Source organism: Leptosomus discolor, chromosome 4 (genome assembly GCF_034619465.1).
Source record: "Leptosomus discolor isolate bLepDis1 chromosome 4, bLepDis1.hap2, whole genome shotgun sequence".
Lineage (NCBI taxonomy): Eukaryota > Metazoa > Chordata > Aves > Leptosomiformes > Leptosomidae > Leptosomus > Leptosomus discolor.
Window position 1 is genome coordinate 28,369,801 of NC_141394.1, and position 13,424 is coordinate 28,383,224.

The 13,424-nt window shown below is 55.6% G+C and overlaps 1 protein-coding gene across 1 annotated transcript; it reads left to right on the top strand.

Moving 5' to 3' along the window:
- Positions 1-7,090: 7,090 nt before the first annotated feature.
- On the top strand, positions 7,091-11,497 carry C4H4orf54 (chromosome 4 C4orf54 homolog). Its single transcript, XM_086464726.1, has one exon. It carries the CDS (start codon positions 7,091-7,093, stop codon positions 11,495-11,497), a length of 4,407 nt encoding a protein of 1,468 aa, XP_086320852.1.
- Positions 11,498-13,424: the final 1,927 nt, after the last annotated feature.

The following is a 13,424-nucleotide window of genomic DNA, read 5'->3' on the forward strand; positions in this document are numbered from 1 at the left end:
TTAAAAATAGATTTAAAAAAAAGAGAAGATTAAAATAATAAAAATAGATTTAATAAAATCTGTTAATAAAATAATAAACTAAGTGAAAATTAATACAATATATTAAATATAAATAATAAAACCTATTTTAAATATAATACAAAACATAATAAAAATATACTAAAATACAATCCAGTTACATTCTCATCCTTCAAGAGATCATTCCTTGTTTTCCCACGTCCAAGCACCCTGAACTATGGAGGAGACAGGTTTTGAGCCCGAACCTTTCAGCTCAAGTCTAGCCTATAAATAATCAGTTTAGTGTAATTTTAATGCACGGTCATAAATCAGCTCTCTTGTCCCCCCACCAGCTTGGCTGATAACACCTCAAGGAAAGGTCACAGTTTCGGGTTTTGTGGCAATCATCTTCACAGTTCCAATAATCAGATACATCTGCAGTTCTCAGGTTACCTGATAGTACTGTACAAAGAATAGGGTCACTGTAGAAAGTTCATTTCCAAAGGCAGGCCCATGATGGGAGACGTGAGCGGACCCAGTGACCTGGGAGAGGTGGTCCTGTGGAAAAGGGACCTTGAGAGACCTGGAGGAAGGAGCAGCAAAGTTGAGATCAGTCAGTGTAACTTCAGTTCCTGGAGAAACACCGGCATAAATGTGAAATCTGTAGGCCTTTAAAAGGTAACAAACAGATAATAAGAGCCAACGTGAGTTTGGTAGGGTTTGTTCTTGATAAGTCCCTCTAACTTCTTTCTAAAATAGGGCAATGGGCTTTGCAGAGAGCAGAAATGGCATTTGGCTTTGCTGTGGCATGATACTCTTCTTTTAGCCAGCTAGGGAAGCACTGTGCAGGTGAAATTATAAGCTGAGAAATGACTGCTTGGATTGTGCCCAAAGGTCAGTTACAAATACTGCATCGTTTATGGGGGTCAGCACTGTTGCGTTCATTCAGCGTCTTCATTAGTAACTGGAGGATGAATGGAAAACATGTTCACAGTAGGGCCTGAGCTGGAGGACACAGTCACACCAGTGTGAAAACGCCAGATGTTACTCAGGGATGTATGAGCAGGACACAAAGTCACCCCTCCCCTCTTCTCACCAGGGGCAAGGCTCCCCCTTGCATCTTGTGGCTACTTCTTTGCACTGCACATATAGATGTGCTAAAGAAAGTCTGAAGAGCAGTGATGGGAGATCTAGCAGGTATGTCCCACGGGTAAAGGTTAAGTGAATTAAGGCTGTTAGGCCCAGTGAAAAGATGGAGAGTGAACGAAACACACTGGTCAGCCTTAGATATGCAAAAAGCTACAGCATAGAGAGTGGGATTCATCTGTGGCAGAAATAATGGCTTTACAGCAAGGAGGACCTGAGGACCATCTTTCTGATGGTATATGAACGATCAGGTGTGAGGGGAGATGGCCTGGGGAAGCTGTGAAGCAGAAATTTGTCAGGACAGGCTGGACAGGCACCTGTCAGGATGTTCATGAAGGCAATAAAATGTTTATAAGTCTTATTCCACATGTTCCTGTGGTTTGCATGTACTATTGCTGTCTACGTGTAACAGCCACCAGAATATTCTCTTGTATCAATTACATTGTAGACACTGTTTAACGTGACATATGAAAAATTCAGCAAGTATTTAATTTATTTTGTCTGAGTAGCAGACATATAAATACATGAACTCATATTTAGACTGTATTTGCAGCATGACTGAAAAGTACCAAAGAAATCTAAGCTTGTTCTGGGATTACGTTCCTGACTGTTTGTTTTGGCATGAGATTTTGGGGTCTGGAAGAGAAGGATGAGTAGCAAGGGGGAGGATCTGTTTTAAAAATATATGCATCTTCTGCAGACCTTGTAAGGCATCCAGCAGGAGCTGCTTATAGCGAGGGCCAGAGAGCCACGGGGTCGGGGGGGTGGGGTAGGTGCTGTCGTTTAACAAGCACTTCAGCCACCAATTCTCGCAGGAGCTCAGTTACATGGCAGCGCACTGCGGAGCGTAAGGCAATGGCCAGAATATGATCCTGTCTCATCCTAGAAGGAAAAGTGGTCGCCCCTTCAGAGGGCCACGCCAAGGCCTTTGAATCCTGCAAGCTCAAGCACTCAGGTTAGGGTTTTGAAATCCACTCAGCTTCAGAGTTTCTTTCCTTTGAAAGGTCTGACTTTTACTAAAAAGGAGAGGTCTGCCAGGAAGGAGCCCACATATGGTTTACATTTACAGTTTGAGTGTTTAGAAGAGGCCCTCAATCTCTCTAACAGGCTCAGGATGGAAAAGGAAAGATCCCCTCAGCTGGCATAGTCTTCTCTGTGTGAGAAGGGATTGACCCACCCAGGTGTTGATTTTCACTCAGGACTCAGTACTTTGTCAGCCAGGCTCTTGCTAAATCCCAGAAGAGACACTGTTTTAGTGCAAGCTACAAAAACCCACTTGGATTTGTTGGGAAGTTCCCACACCAATGTGTATGTGTGAGTATTGTATTTCCTTTCAAAATATGTGGTCACACATGGAGATTTATAATGTGTGCTGGGCTTCACCATTCATTGCTAAACCAAAAGTCCCCTTCTCCTTTCCCAAAGTGGCTTTTGCTCCCTCCTTCTTGGGTCCTGAGGGCAAACCAGGGTGCTGTTTTCAATTTTCCTTTCTCCTTAACACAAATATCTAAACTCTAACAAGTATTTATTTGCTTTGATTTCAAAGATGACATCTACCACAAAGCTTACTTTGACAATGTACGATGTTATCAAAAATCTACTGAGAGAAAAATCGAATACAGCAGTATTCAAATACTATTCAAAAGAGACTAATCAGACAAAATTAAAGCTTCTTCCTATGACTGTATCATTCTTCATCTCTCTCTGAACCTATAGCAAAACAAAATCTTTTGCTGTGTGCACAGAATGCAGCAGAATCCTTTTGCTGTTCCCTTATTTTCTGTGAAAGCCATCACTTCTTGCCACGCAAGGAACATAATATTTTTATTTTCATTCTGTATCAGCCTGATTTTATTAACTTCTTTGTGGTCTTTATTCCTACTTCAGTTTTTAAAAACTGTGACTCAACGCTAAAAGAACTAAAATGCGTAACATGGTATTAACAATCCTTCCCCTCCTGCTATTCCTCCACTAGTTATTAACTTTCTGTCCTTGTCTCAGTTAAAGGAAAAAACCTCCATGCCACCTTCTGCATAGTCTCCTATGCAGGGTATAGTTACAGTCTCCCTAACCTCATCCTTAATGTCTTTATTCTGCTTTTAAGTGCCTCTTCTCAAATTCGTTTTAAATCCCACTTCCCTGCTACTTCCATGAGTGATGTATTTTAAGGTGCACAGATAATTCAGCCTATATGAATGTTTCCCATCACCTTTACCTGTCTGATGTAATCTTATATTAGCAAAGGGCAGGATGTGGCTAAACAGTGTGGTGTTATTTTTAACAGTAAGAGCTTAAAAGTAGAGTACCTATTAGGTTATGAAAGGCATTAAACATACAGATTTTATGTGGTTGTCAGGACAGCTTCAGCAACATTCCACAGCAGATTTGGATGCAGAAATCTTAGACATCAGTAGCTCTGGTGAGTGAGAGAGATTTAAAGGTGGAAAACACAAAAGAGTAATTGGTGTTAATGAACGACTTAACTGAGTATTGCTAGGATCATAAGGATGACATGCTTTAGTTACCAATATCCAACATTATGAAGTAAAATCACATTGATCTGATTATTAATCAGTGGAGATGTCTTGCTCAGCGTAGAGCAAGAAATTGCTATTTGCAAGAAGATGTGATGGACCCACAGTTTTCCTGTGTACTTTTGACTGGGAACAAACAGGTCTGTCACTTTGCTTTTGCTTGCTGTAGGGTTTATCTGACAACAGTAACAGATATAGAAAATCTTGGGAAAAACCCCATCCACACCTTTGCAGAGCTGTTGAAGAGCTCTGATCCTTTGTAAGGCAGTCCTACAGGGCAGCAGTCCTGGGGAGTCAGTGCCTGGGTTCAAGCTGTGCACCCAAGCTTTGGATATGATGCACGGGGGTTATTAGACACCTCCAAAACAGACTCTACAAAAGCTGATACTAAGGTAGCTAAGAGGAAAGGCTGAGGAGAAGGAATTAAGCCTAAACCCCCATGGAATTTTACACTTTGCTCAGGGCCAGACTTGCAGCAAAGCATCTCTGAGAGGCTGGCACCGTGTCAGTGCAGAAATTTCTGATACAAAAAAAGAGGAGGAAATCCTTCCTACCCCCCCCCCCCCCCAACCCACATACAGTGATTAGCACACTTAAGCTGGATGTTACAGATCCACTTTTTTCAAAGGGCGTTAGGATTTGGGTGGCTCTGTATGCCGTAGCAACCTCTTAGCGCCATGGGAAATACACCGATCTGACTGCCGAAGGCAGGCAGGCCTCCAGGGCTAGCCACAACTGAAAGTGGAGAAGAACAGGTGTGGATTTTATGTATGTATTTTTGTCATCAGGGGCATAAATTCCCTCTGGTGGAGACATAGATATGTTACAAACATACATGTATGAGTGCTCCGTTATGGTTTCAGCCTCAGTTATGACAGCCATCACCTGGTTTTGTAAGACTGAGTAGATTCAGTTCAAGATATCACCAAAGGAAAATAGCAGAAAAAAAAAAAAAAAAAAGTCTCTGGACCATAGCTGGAAACTAGACCGTGGAAAAAGATAACTAAAGAGCCAATTTTCGATGCTTACTTTGGTGGGGATCTTAGCAGGAGTATACGAACAATTGTTACAACTTAAACAAAACTTTTAATTGTTCAGGTTTGGGGAGTAAATATATGATTTATTTTGTATTCTCAATGCAGGAAAACTAAGTACTAGAGAGGAGAATACACTGTGAGAGACTGACACCTGGGACCCCGGGTTGGGGTATCAGAGGGTGGGGACAGTGAGAATGTGGGGTGGAGACCTTGTTTGAGAGGAAGCATCTGGTAGAAGAGAGGCAGAGCAGGAGGCAGAGATGCTACTGCAGCTGGCACTCACCCAAGTACAATGAATCATCAGGGTTTAAAACCTAGTATCCCTCTGCATTCCAATCATTTGGAAAGGACTGTATTTGAGGATCTACTCTTGCCCCACTACCAATTAAAACCAAGATGTCTTTTTAATAAGGTGCTAAAATACTGTCTTTCTCTAGATATGTCATGTTTTTGTTATTGCTGCTTGGGACAGGGAGGCAAGTCTAAAAGATGGGTGGAGGGGACACAAAACCTGGTGAAGTTGGGAATGCTGATGCCATTTAGCACAGCCCCATGTAAGACTGCACAGTTGTTACGTGTACAAGGGGAGTTGAAGCTACATGAACCTGGGCTAAGGAAAGATTAAGGCTGGGTCAGGCTAGTACTCCTGAGAGCTGGTGCCCAGTGTCTCATGAAAAGCACAATGGAGGCAGGATAGCCTCAGCAGGGATGGGAACCAGCTATCCCTGCTGCATGGGGAGAGCCTCACCACACGTGACCCGACTTGCTCTGAATCTTCCGAGTTTGGAGGATGTGTCTTTCTGTTAAAATATTACCTAGTGCTTCAGCAATAGTTTTCATGCTGTCAGTCTGCAGCCTAAGAAACTACCATGTGCCTATGTATGGTGCTAAGAGCCGGAGCCATCTCACTTGTTTTCCTCCAGGCAGCAAAGGGACCCTGATCTGAAATGGGATATGAAACCTGCCATTGGTGAAAAGGCCCTCACAAACTGCCTCTTGGGTTCAATAAAGGAGGGAGGCCACTTTTCCTGGAGCCAGTAGGAACACTGCAGTCCCATAGGGAGGATGGCAGCAGAGCAGCCTGGCTACAGGGTGGGGTGAGGAGCTGGGAGCACTGGGAAACCCTAGCTTTAACATGGATAGTGCTGGGGAGAGGTCTGGGATGGCGTCTGCTTCGCCTCTTGGTCCTTGCACCCCTGCGGCATCCCTGGCAGAGCCACACACCATGCCCCTCATGCCAGTCCATGCAGCTGTAGGGGCACAGATCCTGGTACATGCTTTGGGGGTTTCCACAACCCTCCCCTACCACATATCTGACGTTACCAGCCCAACACTGGCTTGCTCACCCAAGCATGCGGGTGCTTATTTGGTTTTTAAGCTGTAAATTTAGGCTGTTATCTGCATTCTATACCTGAGGGTTGCTTTTCAATGTTGCTTGCTTTCCTTCATTTCTCCTCCTCTGTGTTTAACAGCTTGCCTTTCTCTTCCATGACTCTGGAGTAATTTTTGGTGTGTCATCTTGCGGACCGCTCAGTAAAGCCCTCAGCCACCAAAGGTTAGGCATGCCATAGAAACGCCTATTAGTAGGTCTTAGGTGCTTATTATGTCCAAACTGGTGTTTTCTGGAAAAAGGCAGCTTGCGTCCCCTGGCCAGTTGCTCTCTGTACCACTGCAAAGGCGCAGGGCCAGGGCAGCATCTACGGGGTGCCCCGCTGCCACACACCTCCTGCGAGTGGGGACACGGGGTGCAGGGGGATAGTTTAAGGAAGAAAAAAGCTGTTTAGCCACTGCTGCGTGTGGGACGAGAGTGCACTTTGTGTAGGCAAGCCGGTGCCCTGGGAGCTGCCTCTCCCTGTCGGTGCCGCCGGCTCCCCAGGGGGCCGGGCAGCAGCATCTTCGCGGGGGGGACGGCTCTCCCCTTCCAAGGGGTGTCCAGGCGCCTTTTTCCCGACAAATACGACCGTTTAAAATAGGATTTTGTTCAACCGGCGTAAGTGACGCCGACTCTATGTATAGTCCGCGCCTGGGACCGGCCAAGTGACGCCCATCTCGGAAAAACCCGGAGCGACCCGGGCCCGTCCCGGGATCCCCGGCCGGGCGACCAGCCATCTCCCCCCGGTGACCGAGCAGGCCTCCGCCGTCCCGCGGCTGGCTGCGGTGCGGCGGGAGCCCGGCCCGGCCCGGCCCGACCCCTCCGCCCCCCGGCGGCGATGCCCGCCCGGGCCGGGAGCCGGCGCGGCGGGCGGAGGAGGGGAGGGAAGGGGAGGGCAGGGGGTGGGCGGCCCGCTGCCCCCCCGTTCCCGCAGCGCTGCCCGTCCCTGCCGGCACGTGCCTGCCCGCCCCCTCGGGCCACTGCCGCGCCCCGACGGCCCCGGCATGGACGCGCCCGGCCAGCCGCCCGCCGGTCCCCGAGCCGGCCCCGAGGGCGCGGCGGCGGGACGGGGCCCGAGCCCGGAGGCGGCCATCGAGGAGGAGGAGGCGGCGGCAGCGGCGTACGTGGAGATCCGCGGCTCGCCGCGGGGGCCGGAGGAGAGCCGCCAGCCCGCCGAGCTGGCCCCGGCCGGCGGCGCGGAGCGAGAGGCCGGTCCCGCACCGGAAAGCGGAACCGGCGGGACCGGGGATGTCGGCGGCTCGGCGAGCGGCGGGCCGCCGGGCGGGGCCGCGGGGCCAGCATCCTCGGAGCGCGGGCGGGATCGCCCGCCTTCCCCAGGCGCGGCGGCTGCGGCGGGATGCGGCGGTGACTCCGTCTCCGGGGGGGCGGCAGGGAGCGGCGGGCCGCCGGAGGCGGGGGGCTGCCCGGAGTCGTCCTCCTCCTCTTGTCCTTCACCGGTAGCCAAGGCGGGCGGCTTCCCCGCAACGGGCGACCCGCTGTCGACGGAGGGCAAAACCTCCTCGTCCTCCTTCGGCTACGAAAGCGAGGAGGACGAGGACGCGGGGCGCAAGGCGGCCCCCCCCGGCGCCCCCCTGGGTATCCCCCCCGGCGGCGGCCGCGACGAGGCGCACTATATCAGCACGCAGGAGATCCAGCTGAGCGAGGTGGACCACGACATGGACTTCGACGCGGGGCTGGCCGCCCGCTGGGACTTCGAGGACAACAACGTGATCTACTCCTTCGTGGACTACGCCTCCTTCGGGAGCGACGAGACCCCGGGGGACACGCCGACGGAGGAGGAGGAGAATAGCTGCTACCTCAGCACGACCACCAGCGACCCCAACAACCAGACGGACAGCATCGACAACACCAGCAGCACCGAGATCGTCAGCCTTACCTCCGAACACGATACCCCCAGCGGGGACAAGCGCGCCAGCTCGGGGGAAAGCCGGTCCAAGCAGCCCGGCCGCCCCGGCGGGAGCCCGGCCGCCCAGCTTCTCCTATCAATCAAAGCCGCTTCCCGGGCTATAAATGAGTCTAGCAACGTGCGTGGAAAGCAAAACACTATTTACGCTGCCAAGCATGAAGGCGACATGAGCCTCCGTGTCCCCGCGGCTCCCGAACGCGACGCGAGTTTAAAACCGGACGCGGTCCGCGACCACGCGAAAAAATTCATCGCGGTCCCCGCGCGGCTGCAGACCCGGTGCGGGGCGGCCAGGGCGGGGGAGCACTCGAGCGGCGCTTCCAGCGCCGTCAGCGAGCTGGACGATGCCGACAAAGAAGTGCGAAACCTGACTGCCAGGGCTTTCCGCAGCCTGGCGTACCCCTACTTCGACACCCTGCGCCCCGGCTCCCGCGCCTCCTCCGCCTCCCTGCCCGACAATGCCCTGGGCATCAACCGCTGGTCCACCTACCTGGACCTCAAGTGCGGCAGCCTGGGGCCGAGAGCCGAGCCCAGCCTGATGCGCTCCGGCCGCTCGCAGACCAAAGCCCTCGAGTTCGTGGTCAGCAAGCTCGACGGGGAGATCGCCCACGTCGAGGCGCCGCGGCGGCTGCGGGCGGGCTCCCGGGTGGTGACCCTGCTGGACCTCGGCGATGCTCCCGAGGGCGGGCCGCCCCCCGAGGCGGGCGTCGGGGAGCCGCCGGCGGCGGAGGGCGGCGGGGGGGGGTCCAGCCAGAAGTCCAAGTTCGCCTCCAGCCTCCTCAAAAATGTCATCTCCAAGAAGATGCAGCTGGAGCACGAGTTCAAGATGGAGCGGGGCGAGATCACCGACACCTCCTACACCGGGCTGGGCGCCGGCCGGGAGCCGGAGCGGCAGCGGGAGGGCGGCGAGCAGCGGCAGAGCTCCCGGCACTCGGAGGGCGGCTCGGACTGCACCGCGGCGGCGGCGGCGGGGGAGGAAGCGGGCGAGGGTGGCGGTGGCCGGTCGCCGGCCTCTAAGGCGTCGACGCCCCGCGAGGGGAACCGCAGCCTGGACCGAGCGTTATCGGAGGAGCTGTGCGAGGTGAAGCGCAGCGCCTCGGAAGCCATCAAGGCCACCTTCCTCCGCAGCCAGAACAGTGCCTTCAGGTCCTGGAAGGAGCGGGAGGCGGAAAGAAAGGAGGAGAGGGCGCCCGTCGGTAAGCTGAAGCTCTCCCCCAGGCACGACTGGCGGGCCGACCTAGGCGAGATCTCCGCCGGCAAGTCCACCAAGATGTCCCGCCTGTTCGTCCCCGCCATCCAGCACACCCCCCGGGAGAAGGAGCCCGGCAAGCAGGCGACCAAGTGCTCCGCCGCCGCCGCCTCCTCGCCCCCCGCCGCCTCCTCGCCCCCCGCCGCCAAGCTCAAAGCCCCCGAGATCAAAATCAGCCTGGGCAGCCTCCAGCAGCCCCGGGACGCCGCCTTCAGCATCGCCCAGCTGCTGACGCCGCAGATCGCGGGCCGGCCGCCGGAGGAGGGCAGGGGCCAGCAGCCCAAGACGCACAAGGCCGGCGACGGCCCCGACAAGGTGCCGCAGTTCTTGGTGCGTGACGTGAGGGACGGCAAGCACAGAGCCCAGGGATCCCTCCACCAGGTGCGCGACGTGCGGAAGCTCATCAAAAGCTCCTACAGCTGCGAGTCGGGGGATAACAGCAGCGACAAGGGCAGTGTCGCCTCCGACCAGGGTGGCCCGGAGCAGAAGCCCCGGCAGCAGCTGGTCATCGCCGGCGTCCCCAGGTCCCTCTCCCCCGTAGTCATCACCTGCCAGGCGGTCGGCCACGCCAGCACCAAGCCCACCGAGGCGGGAGCCAAGGCGGCGGGCAGGGCGCCGGCCTGCCCCCCGGAGGGTACCGTTCTGGTGCACCGCACCTCGGGGAGGCTGCCGGTGGCCACTATCGCCCCCAACAAGAGCGACCCCCGCCAGCCGGCCGTGCTGAAGATCGTCTCCAAGTCCGCCCTGGCGCCCTGGCGGCACCAGCCCCCGCCGCCGCCCGCCGAGAGGGGCCGGGGGTCGGAGGAGGACTCGCGGGAGGAGGGCAAGGCGGCGCCGGTGCAAAACGCGCTGGAGAAGCTGACGGCGGCGGTGCGGAGCATGGAGGAGCTGTATAGCTTCAACAAGCGCGAGTGGAAGCGCAAGAGCGACCCGCTGCCCATCACCGACAGCCACGTCCTCTCCCTCATCGCCAGCCAGGAGCGGGGCGCCGGGCCCCGGCCGACCGCCCCCCCCGCCGCTGCCGCCGCCGCCGCCGCTCCCCCTCAGCCGCCGCCGGCGGACAAGGTAGAGGAGCCGTCGGGCAAGGGGCCGGGCAGCGAGCGGCTGCCTCGCCGCCCCTCCAACCACGCCGCCGACAAGGTCTCGGCCAAGGCGGCCGCCTTCGAGAGCCTGGCCCGGCAACGGCAGCGCGGCCCGCCGCCCCCCCGCGCCCTCCTCACCCTCCGCGGAGCCGGAGGAACGGGAGCCGGACCCCCCGCGCCGGGCAAGCCCCCTTCCGAGGGCGGCCTGCGGGGCCAGGCGGCGCCGCGCTCCCCGCGGCTACCTGCGGCCGGCGGCGATGCGGAGCGCAGCCCCGACTGCGGGAACTACCTGGCCCTGCCGCTGAAGGCGGCCGCCGAGCCCGGCTCCCCCCCCTCCCCGGTGCCGATGTCGGGGGCGGGCGGCGGCGTCCGCCCCAGCGCGGTGTCGGCGGCGGCGGCGCTGTGCGGCCTGCAGCCCTTCGGCACCGCCAAGCGCCCCGCCAGCCCTGGACCCCCGCCCGCACCCCCGCCCGCCGAGGAGCCTCCCGCCGCCGCCCCGCCGCCCGCCGAGGGTCCGCCCGCCTCTCTGTACCGCCCGCCGCTGCCCTTCGCCGCCCTGCCCGGTGCCGCGCCGCCGCCGCCGCTCCTCTGCTTCTCGCCCTCTGTGCCCGCGGCAGCGACGGCGGCCGAGCCGTTCCCGCAGACGCAGCGCAAGGTGCTGCTGGACGTGAGCACCGGGCAGTACTACCTGGTGGACACGCCGGTGCAGCAGCCCCTCAAGCGGCGCCTCTTCGACCCCGAGACCGGGCAGTACGTGGAGGTGCCGGTGCCCCAGCAGCCGGCCGTCACCCCCGTCCCGCTGCCCCTCTCACCCCTGGCCCTCAACGCCGGGGCCTATGGTGCCACGTACATGCTCTACCCCGGCCTCCTGCCCGCTGCTGCCATGCTGCCCACCGGCGCCCTGCCGCGCCCGCTGTCCCACCCAGGCAGCGATGCCAGTGCCCCTGCCGAGCCCGGGAGCCCGGCAGCGGCAGAAGCCGCTTTCACTGACAGCCCCTACTACGTGGCTACCGGCAAGGGCCCACCGCCACCACGGCGTGGGGCGGCTGAGGCAAAGCCGGTCATCAGCATCACTGCACCAGCCACTGGCCCACGGATCGTCGCGCCGCCCTCCTTCGATGGCACCACCATGCGCTTCGTGGTGGAGCACCGGTGAAGAGCGCAGGTGAGTTGACACAGGCCATTAGGTGTGGCAGTCACCATTGATGGTTAAGGGCCAACCCGCCAAATGAGAGCTGTGCCACAGCTTCTCTTCGAGGTGGGTAGGTATCGGGCTCAGGGTCCACAGGCAGGACCTCACCAGAACTTAAAATGTAGGCGTAAGACAGAGGTTATGTATGTCCATCGGTGCAGTTCAGTATCCTTCGGAGCAGGGAACACATTTTTTTTTATTACATACACCCTTTTTTTTTTTTTCCTGGAGGCAGTTTCTGTAGAAGCACACTATAGTTGCTCATCCCACAGCCTGTGTTTGTGGCTGGGGAGCCCCGTCTCAGTGGGGTCCCCTTACTCCCGGGGAGGGGAGTGAAGATGAACATCTCCTCTGGACTCACCTTGCAGGCCATGAAACAGCCTCTCCACCTTGTCAGCGCATCCCCCCCTTTCTCACCACTCGCCTTTTCTGACCAAGGGGAGGCGAGCACCTGTCTCTCTGCCCTGAGTCCCTGTTTCTCCCCATCCTTGGGAAGAGCGGGAGAGGGTCTGATGGAGGCAAACCCTTATTTCGTGTGCTTCTTGTTAGAGGGATGAGGGAGCAGGATACGTGGGGTAGACCCTGGTGTGCTTCTCCAGTGCCGTGGGGCTGCTGGCAGGGGCAGCCACAGCTGCCTGTGGAGCCCATGGGCACCGCTGCAAATCATGATGTTGCACGGCTACTCCGAGCTCGGCCTGCAGCAGTCCCACCGGTGTCCGGTTCCCTAGGGCTGTAACCCAGGGCCAGCCTCCAAACTCAGGGATGCACGTGAGGGGGCGTTGAGTGCCTGCTCTGGAGCAAGGAGGAAAGCACGGGACTTGGGGGTACGGCATGCATCAAAACCAGGGGGCAGGATGTCTTGTGCAAAATAACCCTGAACCATGGCACTTAATTTTAAAATACCTGAAGTATTAAGAAAGTGCCTTCAGGATGGGTGTCACCGTTCCTTTTGCCTTTTGCATTAAAACATGGCTCATCTTTATCAAGTGCAGTGTCGGGCAGAGCTACTAAAGTCTTTCGTGGCTTTTCAAAGACACAGAGTTTGTTCTTGATGTGTATCAAGAGTCAAAGAGAAGCAGCGGTGACAGTTGGAGGTTTGCGTTTGTCACCCGTTTTTGCTGAGTTTTGTTCAGTGGCATGCTTGAGGGTATGTTTTTTTTCTTTCAGCATTTGGGTTGTCTTTTTTATTTCTGTAGTTCTTTTAGTTTGCGTCATCTACTACTGCATAGTAGATTATTTGTTGAATGAAACCTTACTGAAATTATTTAGATGCTTACTACTTCTCTGCTTTTAAATATTTTATCTTGAAAGTGCCACTCTTTTATCTTGGATATAAATGAGGTTGTTTTCACTGGCCCTTACAGGGTCACTCAGGACAGGCAAAGTACCAATTTAAGTCGAGCTCTGCTGTGCTACTCATCAGTAAAGCCTTGATAGAGTAACTGGGTAAAATGGCAAAAGATACTTGTTTTTTTTCCATTTGGTCTATAGGCTGAATTCAGAGGGCTACCACAAGGAATTAGTTAGATTTGTTTAGAGACTTGCTGGTTTTGAAAGGGTGTGGTATATAGTAAACACATTTCTATCTCACAGCAGCTATTTAAACAAAAAGCTCTAGCTTTACTTATAGCACTCTTTGGAAGTGAAACCCATCACATTTCCTGGTGTGATTTGCCCATCATTTCCCAGGGGTTATCCTGCCATGCCATGCAGCTAGCTTGACTACAGTGCCTGCTCTGTCACTGAGGCGGGTGATGCTCTCGGCAAATTGCTCTTTCTCATTGCTGAAGTTAGGAACTGCCTCAATGCTCAGCTTTCTTGAGTGATGTTGGAGCTCTACCACTGCCAGACAGGTGTGAAAGCTGCCCCAAATGACTGGTGCAAAAACTTG